The sequence below is a fragment of the Nanorana parkeri genome, unplaced genomic scaffold, assembly GCF_000935625.1.
Source record: "Nanorana parkeri isolate BGI_ZX_2015 unplaced genomic scaffold, ASM93562v1 scaffold154, whole genome shotgun sequence".
In the NCBI taxonomy this organism is placed as follows: Eukaryota; Metazoa; Chordata; class Amphibia; order Anura; family Dicroglossidae; genus Nanorana; species Nanorana parkeri.
The window spans coordinates 1,464,241-1,474,059 of NW_017306422.1; the positions used below are offsets into that span (position 1 = coordinate 1,464,241).

At 44.8% G+C, this 9,819-nt stretch overlaps 1 protein-coding gene across 1 annotated transcript in view; it reads left to right on the plus strand.

The window, feature by feature from the left end:
• Positions 1–9,819, plus strand: part of AKIRIN2 (akirin 2) — a 16,872-nt gene that overhangs the window by 3,763 nt on the left and 3,290 nt on the right. Inside the window, exons 2-3 of the mRNA XM_018554359.1 lie at positions 2,471–2,614; positions 7,896–8,042. Coding sequence (XP_018409861.1) covers positions 2,471–2,614; positions 7,896–8,042 — 291 coding nt within the window. The remainder of the gene's footprint in view (positions 1–2,470; positions 2,615–7,895; positions 8,043–9,819) is intronic.

A 9,819-nucleotide genomic window follows, 5' to 3' on the forward strand; every position in this document is an offset into this window, starting at 1 on the left:
TTCAGTGTGTGTGTGTTGGGGAGATAGGGGGGGGGGATTGGGGGAGTGCAGAACTCCACCCAAACCTCTGTCACCTCTGAAATGTTGAATTTCCCATTAGCTTCTGTCTCGGTGACACTGGTCTAGACAGCTAGTAAGGCCACTGATATAAATAATAGTACTAACTCTTCTCTCTTTCCATAACTGGAAACTTTGAGTGTGTAGACTGACATTAAGCTTCAACAGGCTTTCAGCAATCTTTGCTTGAAATTTGCTGATAGTTGCTCTGCTAGCACACCCATTAAGACTGAGCTGAAGGGAGATTTAGGGTTTCAAGACGGTTTACTGGAACTTGCTGAAAGCTTTGTAAATAGTTGCTGTATATAATGTCACACTAGTAACTACAAGGTGAAGCTGCCTTGTAGGTCTTGTGTACTTTGCAGATGCCCTGTTCAGGGGAGTAGCAGCAGTACATTTCTAACTCCGATGAGAAGTTCTTCCTGTGTCAGTCAGGTCTATAGAAGGGAACCCCAAGTTTAAAGAACTCCTCCCAGGAATTTCTTAACACTTGCAGTGGGGCTACCCCTGCACTGCAAGGGTTAAGTGCTTGTTTCTGTGTGGGTGCTGAAATAAAATTATACTCGCCCAATTCTCTGAGCCGGCCAGCTGTTTATCTTTCCTTGTAACTAGGGATACACCGAAATTTCGGCCCAAAGGTATCGGCTATAAATGGCACTTTTAGCCAAAATAGCGATGCATCCGTGTATTCTCTCCTCCTTGCTGGGCACTGCTCTGTGACCCGGGGGGAGGAGAGAAACTCACAGGAGGCAGAGTGGTGCGGGGGCGAGGACAGCGATGTGAGAGGCTGGTGTGTCTCCTGCACTGCTCAGCCCCCTGTGACGGATCAGGAGTGGGGGGTGGGGACAGCTGTCACAGGAGGCCGGGTCGATGGTGTGGGGGAGGAGTCATCTGTCACAGGAGATCAAGCTCTCCTGCTCGCTCAGCCTCCTGTGACAACGAGTCAGGATGGAGAGCGGGTACAAACACTCAGTGATTGCTGAGTGTTTGTAAATAATTGAGGACATAGTATGTTTACTATGTCCTCAATTATGAATGAATGGGTGTGACTTACATCACTTCCTGATCATTCGTGATTGTGGATATGTTAAACATACTATCTCCACAAGTTATGAATGGACAGGAACATTCAGTATAGAGCAGGGGTGCCCATTAGGTAGATTGTGATCTAGCAGTAGCTCTCAAAGCTGATGCTGGTAGATCATGAAGGGTGTGAATGGCGGCCCCTTTATTCCATTTTGGTATATTTATTTAGCTGTGCACACATGATTACTTATTAGCCTGAGTCTGCTGAGCCAAGCTCCCTGACACATTTCTGGTGGATACTGGTGGTTGAAGTGCTATGTATTACATCAAAGAATATTAGTCTACACAGCCTGTTGCACTACACTGTTTGCAAAATACAGGCCAGCCAGGAGACAGCAAGGGAGGTTTTTTTTTTGTTGGTAGATCTCATGTAGAAACTAAAAAAGAAACGAATACAGGCACCACATTGAGGACCGGTTCACAACACAACCTCCGTGTTCCCGTGCGTTCAGCCTCTGGAACGCAAGCCGGCTGGCTCCCTGCGTTCAGGGGCGGCAGGGGGAGTGGCTGTGCATTGAAGTCTATGGCACCGCAGCCGCGTCCCATGCCCGCAGTGCGATCGCCCAGAACGCAGGCACATTAGTGCTTGCCTTCTGGTCCAGTGTGATCTGCAATAGTGCTTGCAGTGCCACGCCCCTGAAGGCAGGGGGCCGGCTTGCGTTCCAGAGGCCGAACCCACTGCAACGGGGGAGTTTGTGGTGTGAACCGGCCCTTAGGGACTCATGAGCTGCAGTGTATTACATTTTTGTTATGGGTTTTACATTTCAAAGCGGACCTTGCAGTAAAATGCTTCCACTGCCTGTCTGGGCTCACTCCACAAATTACCTATTAGCTTATAACATATCTGCAGAGAAACAGTTTTTATAAAGTTATTACTCACCTCACCCATCTACAACTTGCAGCGCCTAGGCAAGAATGACTTAATGCATCTCCTGGCTAGATCCTGGGTAATACAGAGCAGCTGAAGACAGTCTTACAATGGATTGGTGTCTTCTTGTGACATTGTGCCAGCTCTGCATTCTCAAGGAATCTTTCCAGAAGGAGTTGGTAAGAGAAGTGTAATTCTAATTTATTTTTATTTTTTTACATGTACATAATACACCTACTTAACAGGTCATTGACTGGACCTTGTGTGGCCACATAGAATTTCTAGATTTTAGGAAGAGTGGAAGGTTTTGCCTGGGTTCCTGGCTTAGGAGCAATATGTTTTAGAGCTTTCTAAGTAGTTTTAAATCTTCCAAATTCTCTAAATAAAACTAACGCTGCAGACAGATTTGGTGGCATGAGATGGTTCGTTGTTTAATTAGCTTTTGTATCCTGTTTACAGAACAAATCCTTTACAACATCAAACAAGAGTATAAACGCATGCAGAAGAGAAGACATTTGGAAAGCAGCTTTCAGCAAACAGAACCCTGCTGTTCCAGTGACGGCCAACCACACACTTTTCTGCCTTCTGGGCCTACTTTACCCGGTGAGTGAAGATGTCATATGCCTTATTGTATTTGTGTTCCCGGTGACGGCTAGACATGAATGATGAGATTGTTGTGTTGCAGCACCTGTCTGAAAGACTAATGTAACAGGCTGTTTCATGTTCTTATCTATCACAGTGACATTTCTAGGCATCTATTCATGCACTGCTTATATCTTTCCATAATAAAGGTGATGCAGATTAAGGGCTTGTTCCTATGCTGTGTGGTAACCTGCATTTTTCTGCACTGGATAAATGCACGTCACAGCAAAGGCACAAACAAAACTATTTCATATGTGCCCTAGTCACACCTCACCTGAGGGGCTCTGGTATGGAAAACTCACAATGTGCAGTTTGGAGGGAATACACAGCGTGTGCCCAAATTTTTGCCTTTAAAAGAAGAAATTTGCCTATAATAGGGAGAAGGCTCAGGAATAGAGGAACACAAGGGTATGCTCAAAGTTTTGGTTTTGTTGTAGTTGGCCATGAAACTGCTAAAGATATTTTTATATAGTCAGCGAGCTGTGCCCTGAATATGTTAGGATTATGTGATGCGTTAGCTTATTGTGGGGATATAAAACAGAGGGGATAAGGGTCAACCCTGCCGGTTACCATTGTGATTCCATAGGGCAGGGCTGGACAAATCCCAGGAGCCAGGCAGCCAATGCACCAGCTGGTGTCAATGGAGCTGGCTCCTACAAAAAAAAAAAAAATCCCGGTTTGGCTTCTGGACTGGACAGGCTTGCTCCTTTTTAATTCCATTATATTTGTCCACCACATAGGGGCTCTGACAAAAGACCATTGGCACAAATTGTGACCAAAGAATTTTGGTAGAGGGCCATTTTGTGGAGAAGATTGGAGCCCTGGCCAATTTGGCATAGGATTTCATATAAGAACTTCCAGTTTATCTTATCAAATGCATTTTCTGCATCTACTGATCTAAGACAAACGGGTATGTGGCTCAGTTGGGCAGGTTCAAATTGTTCCATTAATTGATCATCCAGTTATTGGCCAGGCATGTTGCCCACCTGATCTGGATAAACAATGTTTTGGATCAGCCGTTTAAGTCTGTTGTCTATAACTTTGGAGTAGATGCACATGTCCATGTTGGTGAAAGTGATAGGCCCATACCTGCTCCTTGATGACTCCTCGTTGTAGGGTTTTGGAATAGAGATGATTCTTAAGGCCCGGTTCACACCTGGGCGTTTTGTAGCGCGTTCGAACACCGAAATCCCATTATTTCCTATATGGTATGGTTCACACCTGGGCGTATTACAGGCCGCATGAACGCGCTACAAAACGTCCTACGGCCAAAGAAGTACAGGAGCTTCTTTGGGGCGTTTTTGTCGCGCGCTTCCATTGGGATACAGCCAAGTAGCCCTCGGAAACGCGCATTTGTCGCACGTTTTTTTACCGCGAATTGCGGTAAAAACGCGCATCACGAAGCGTGCAACAAACGCGCATATTCGATGCGCCTAGGTGTGAACCCAGCCTAAAGGCTTGAGTGGGAAAGAGGTGGGTGAGATGAGGTTTTAGTGAGGGATGGATTTAAAGCAGCTTTTGGGCATTTGCAGTGGTACGTTCGTCTTCTCCTCCAGAAAATGGCTTCTCTAGGACTTAAATGTCTGGTTATGGGATAGTAGAGTGAGCTTCTGTATACATTTCATTATCTTCAAAATGGCATTGAATATTGTAAAACTTTGCATAGAGTAGAAGTTGAGATTTTAATCCTGGCTGTGGGTTGCGGTGCCTTTTCAGGTCATGTAACATTGGGATAAAAGCAATGTGTTTAGTGTGGAGGGCTCTAGAAAGTCATTTACCAGACTTCTCGCTCGATTTGTAAAAGACATCACTAATCTAGAAAGTTCCTTGTTTAAAGAGCTGTAGAATGAAGTGTCTAGCGGTAGATAATTGAAGTGTATCTGGATCAGGGCTTTTCTTTTGCTTCCTGTAGTGTAATCTGTTGTATTAGATCAGTTGTTTTGAGTACATGGTAAGGCGGTACTCTGTCTAGTATAGTAACACCCTGCAGAGGAAACATTTTAATGTATACTTCTTCCACATTCCATGATTCTTCAGCAGTATAATACATCTGCCACAAGACGACACAATTGTATGCAGTAATGCTGCTTAATAAGGAACAGTTTTCTATCCTGCAAACTCATTGCATGGAGTCTGGGGACCCTTTTATATGCTCAGAATACAAGGCAGCTAATCTCTGAACTTCCTCTTCTTTGGTCCCACAGAGGATTACGCTTAACTGCTTTGTACAGTGGTATAAAAAAACAAACTACTTGTTCAAGGACTAAAGCAGAGGCCCGGTCTACTTGTTATCATACAGTTTTGATTAAAACAATTCTTTGTATTTAACCATGCTAAGAATGTGGCCCGATGTGACAGTCTCTCTTTTATGGAGCTTGCCCTCCAATAAAGATTGAGCCGAGGATTTTTGAATTTTAAAAAATGCGCTCTCTTCGCGCGCAAGCTCTTTAGATCCCTCTGTGCCTTCACGTCCTATACACAGTGTATTGGACAGAGGTTCAGGTGAGTACAGGCAGTCCCCGCGGGGTACATACAAGAGAGGCACTTTAAGTTTGTTCTTAAAGTTGAATTTGTATGCAAGTCGAAACAGGTACATTTTTTAAGTGCAACTCCAGCCAAAAAACATATATATTTTTTAGTTTTGGATAGCATAGGCAAGGGTCATGTTTGTTTTGCTGTCTTCCCCTTGTTCAGAAGATTTTACCTCACTTTCTGTCCCAACAATGCAGAATACCATCAGCTTTGTATAATGTTGCTGGGATTTGTAGTCCTGTATCGCTGGTGGTATTATTCAGCATTGCTGTATAATCATTATACAACAATGCTGAATACCACCAGCCCAGCTACAGTCCCCCTTTCCCCCCAAGCCAGCCATTACCCATACACTCCCCAACCTCACCTAACACATGCAGGCTGCAGCACCTCTTCTCCTGTATCCTTGGCAGCCAGTGCAGAGGAGGGATCACAGGAAAGGGTGACCCAAACAGCAGGATGTGGCTGCCTGGCTGTGCCTGCAGAGTCTCGTATCGGCTCCGCCAGGCTAAGCAGTTCTCCTAAATGACAGGGAGTTGCATAGCCGCCGGTGTGCATCGGATCCCCGCACAGGCGCCGGTTCATACAGCTGTCACTCGGTGTCACCAACTTTAATGCAGTTCATTGTACAAAGTTTTTTTTTACAATGAACCGCAGTAAAGTCTGTGGCACTGAGTGACAGCTCTATGTAGTTGTCACCACACTGCGGCACCTGCGGGTGGCAGAGGCAAGGAGCAGGACTCGGGAGCGGCACTAATTTCGGGGAGGGGGGGACCTTGGTTCGTAAGTACGGGTTGTCCGTAAGTCGGGGACTGCCTGTATAACTTTATTTTTTAACCCGACTGTGCTCGATCTCCTCTACAGCCTGGGTTGTGACAGCTGAGACGGGAGGCGCTGCTAATACAATACTCCGGTCTCGCTAATTATACACAACCGATTGGTTCCCCGCTCTGCATCCTGAACTACCTTGCTGTGGTCCTGGGTGTCTCAAAGAACAAAGCAGCTTTCCCGCTCTAAAATTAGCCATGCTGCTTGCCCACAGCAAGGCTAAATGTAGGAAAAGAAAACCTGCCTGATGCCCGGAACTACATGTCCCAGGCATCGGGTAATAGGAATCCCAACCCTGCTTGTATCGTTGTGTAGTTTTTTGCAATGCCAACTACACTGTAATCTCATTTGAGTCTGCAATGCTTGCCTCCACCATACTTTGAGTTGCACTGAGGACATGCAGTCTAGTATTTTTGCTTTTTCTAGAAATTTGAGTAAGGGCCTAGTTATAAAGCAGCAGTAACATGTTGTGCATTCAGATGTGTTTTTAGCCTTTTTACTTCATTTTCAATAAATGGGAGGGGGGTGGAAAATAGGTCAGGAGAGGGTTGAGAATATATTGTTCCACAGTGCTTCTAGCTAGACGTCTCAGTGAGGACTTGATTTAAAGGAGAACTATGGGGTTAAGACTTTTCCCCATAGTTCTCCTTAGTGTAACAGGAGGACACAAACTAGCGTCCTCCCGTCACCCTAGGCTCAGTATACCGCGAGCTGTAGCTCGCGGTATACTGAATCCTTTAAATGACCATGTATATTTGGTTGCATTCACTTTGCATTTTCTAGCATTTTTATGCATATCACCACTGCAAGTTAAGAAAAAAGTAGCAATGCAAGGCATTGCCACTCACAGCTGCCACTCAGCGGACACTAGCTGCACAGAAAAATTGCAACATTTTAACACGGGGGTTAATGAGCACCAATGTAATTTTCAACTTGTCGCATTTTTTATATGTGCAACATATTGGGCATAATTACCTAAGAGCAAGCAGTAGGTAGATGTAAATACATTTAAAAGAAAGTTACCAAAAAGGTAATTACTTACCTCTGTCTCATCCACTCGCTCCCGGCTGAAGATCTGAAGCTTCTCGAGCAGCCGTGCAGGAGGACAAAGGTGGGGGCACATGCGCAGTAGATATCTTCGGCGGGGAGAACAGGAGAGTGTCAGTGGAGGTAAATGTACGCAGCCGGGAGCGTGCACGTCGGACAGACACCGTGGCACATGAAGAGTATGCGCTGGATCAGAGACCGGCACCAGCGCTGGAGGGATTGCTGAATTAAAGTCGAAGGACGATCATCGGATCAAGAGGCATCATTTATGGTAAGTACTTAAAGCAGCATTGGGGGAGGGGGGGATTTGTGACTTTAATGTCACTTTCTTCGAATGTAATTGTGCAGTTTTTGCTTTCTCGTGCTAATGGCTTTTTTCTTGTGATTTTTGACTAAAAAAGGTCATGTGACAATTGTATCTCATGACTCATAGTTTTAAACATTTTAAAGCAGACTTTCTCTCGGTGTGCCTCCTGGCTTCCTCAGGGGTGCCTCCAAAATGCTGTGGTAGTGGGACTGCAATCTGAATGGGGGAATGAAGACTGATGTGAAGGGGATCTCCTGATGTGAAGGGGGGAAACCCACTTTGGAGTGTGTGTGGGGGTTTTTTGCTGCATGGGGTCTCCATTTAAAATCTATAACTTTTTTTTAGACTGGGGTGCCTCGAGAATTTGCATACTTTTGAAGGATGCCATGACTAAAAACAAGGTTGAAAAACACTGGTTTATAGAACTAGTCAAAGATCACAATGGGCTTGGTTGCCAGTTGTGACTTGCCTGTATTGGTTTCAGCAGAAATGTTAATCGAACTTAATCATTATTAAAATGTCTTGTAGGCACATCCACATCATTATCACAGCTGCGTAAAGAACAGCCTTTGTTCACTCTGAGACAAGTTGGAATGATATGTGAACGTCTCCTTAAAGAAAGAGAAGATAAAGTACGTGAAGAATATGAAGAAATATTGACCACAAAACTGGCGGGTATGTTCATTTTTTGTAGGTGTTGTCACTTTGCATAAAAAAGTTGTGTTTAATGTGAGTTATCCGTGTTACAATTCCTGTTTCAGTGTTTAGTGAAGTTAGGGTTTTTCTTATCCATATACAGGCTCTGCTTCCTCCTTGTACCCTTCTGAAACTTTTATTGCATTGCAATTGGTAACCTTTTTATCCCATAGTTCTCTTAATGGTCACGGGAGGACATATACTAAGCTCCTCCCGTGACCCAAAGCTCAGTATATAACTCGCTGTATACTGAGAGCGCTGCAGCCACAACGGACAATACTGTCGATCCACCCATCTGGCTGATTGACAGCAGGCTCTGCCTATGTGCATTAGGGTAAACATTGTCCAGTACTGGTCCCGAAACGATCGCCAGTTCCCTGAACTTCTTGGTTGCACGGGAAGGATACTGAAGGCAGAGGAGCCATAGGCTCCTTCTGCCATCAAACTGTTCGGTGGAGAAAAGGGGTGTGGCCTGCATCAGGGTTGTGTGTGTCTATGGATGCACGCAGCTACTGTGGAAATGCGCATGCATGGGTGCCTCCATTAGCAGCCGGTTAGCTGATGGAGGCACCTATGCAGGGAGCAACTGAAAAGTTCTAAAGGAGAACAGACGTTTTAAAAAGCTTTATCACTTTAAATTTATGGGGCACAAATAGACATTTTTCTTTAAAATAATAATTTGATTTGCTGCAGCTATTTGCCATATTGCCTCTCCTGAAGTGTGAATTGTAATGTTGGCACCTGCCCAGTTAGTCAATCAGCAGAGGAGGGACCTGATGGAGAACTTCCTCCCCCAGGTCCCTCCTCTGCTGATTAACAGCAGGCAGTGGGCGGGTGCAACAGCCTGCTATTGGCTATTGCAATTTAAAATAACCAGTAACAGGCTGGCTATTGCTCCAAGCCACTGTGTGCTGTGTTGACATTCAGCTGCATTAGCAGCTGAATCCAGTGAAGTGGAAAGGTGACAATAGGTGTCTACAAGACCAATAATGTCACCTTAAAGAGAACCTATTAACTCCAGTGTGCCCTCACATAGGGGTTTGTGAGCACCCCCCATGTGACAGCAATGAGGTTAAAAACAATAAAAAAATAAAATGAAAAAATTCTCCCCATAAATTGAGTCCCCCAACCCTGCAAACTCACGTATACTAATCGAAACACAAGTCGGGTGCACCTACATAGAAAAACAACCATTGCGCTACACATGTTGGGTATCACCACGTATTTTATTTTAAAATGGGGATTATTTTTTTTATTTTATCAGATCAAATTTAATAATCGGCTACCTATTTGATTTATGAAAATAGTTAGCTGTAGCTCTAATATTTATCTCACCCGAACCTGCATGCCAGCCAGTTGTCGCTGTTCTCCCTCCTGCCTGTCTCCTCTGCTGCAGCTATGGTATGACCCTCAGTGTCTTCATGACTATCTATCTAGAGGTAGAGCCATTTGTGCCCTCCCCCCATACAAACCTCCAGTCAGCGCTGGAAGAGGGGAGGGAGGGGGGGGGGGGATGACAATTTCAAAGTCGCCTTGAATTATGAGGATGAGAGTAATTCACTCGCCTCATGGTTCTTTCTCCTTTAAAGGATGACTGGTTTCAAACTGTCCAGTAGTTGAGCCTTTTTTGTCTGTATGCTGTATACTGCTGTCCACCTAGTTGTATTACTAGTCATTCAGCACTTTACTTTGCCTTTGTTTTTTACTCTCACTCTTCTCTTCTATTCAGCCTTTGATTTAGTTTTGCCTCTGTAAT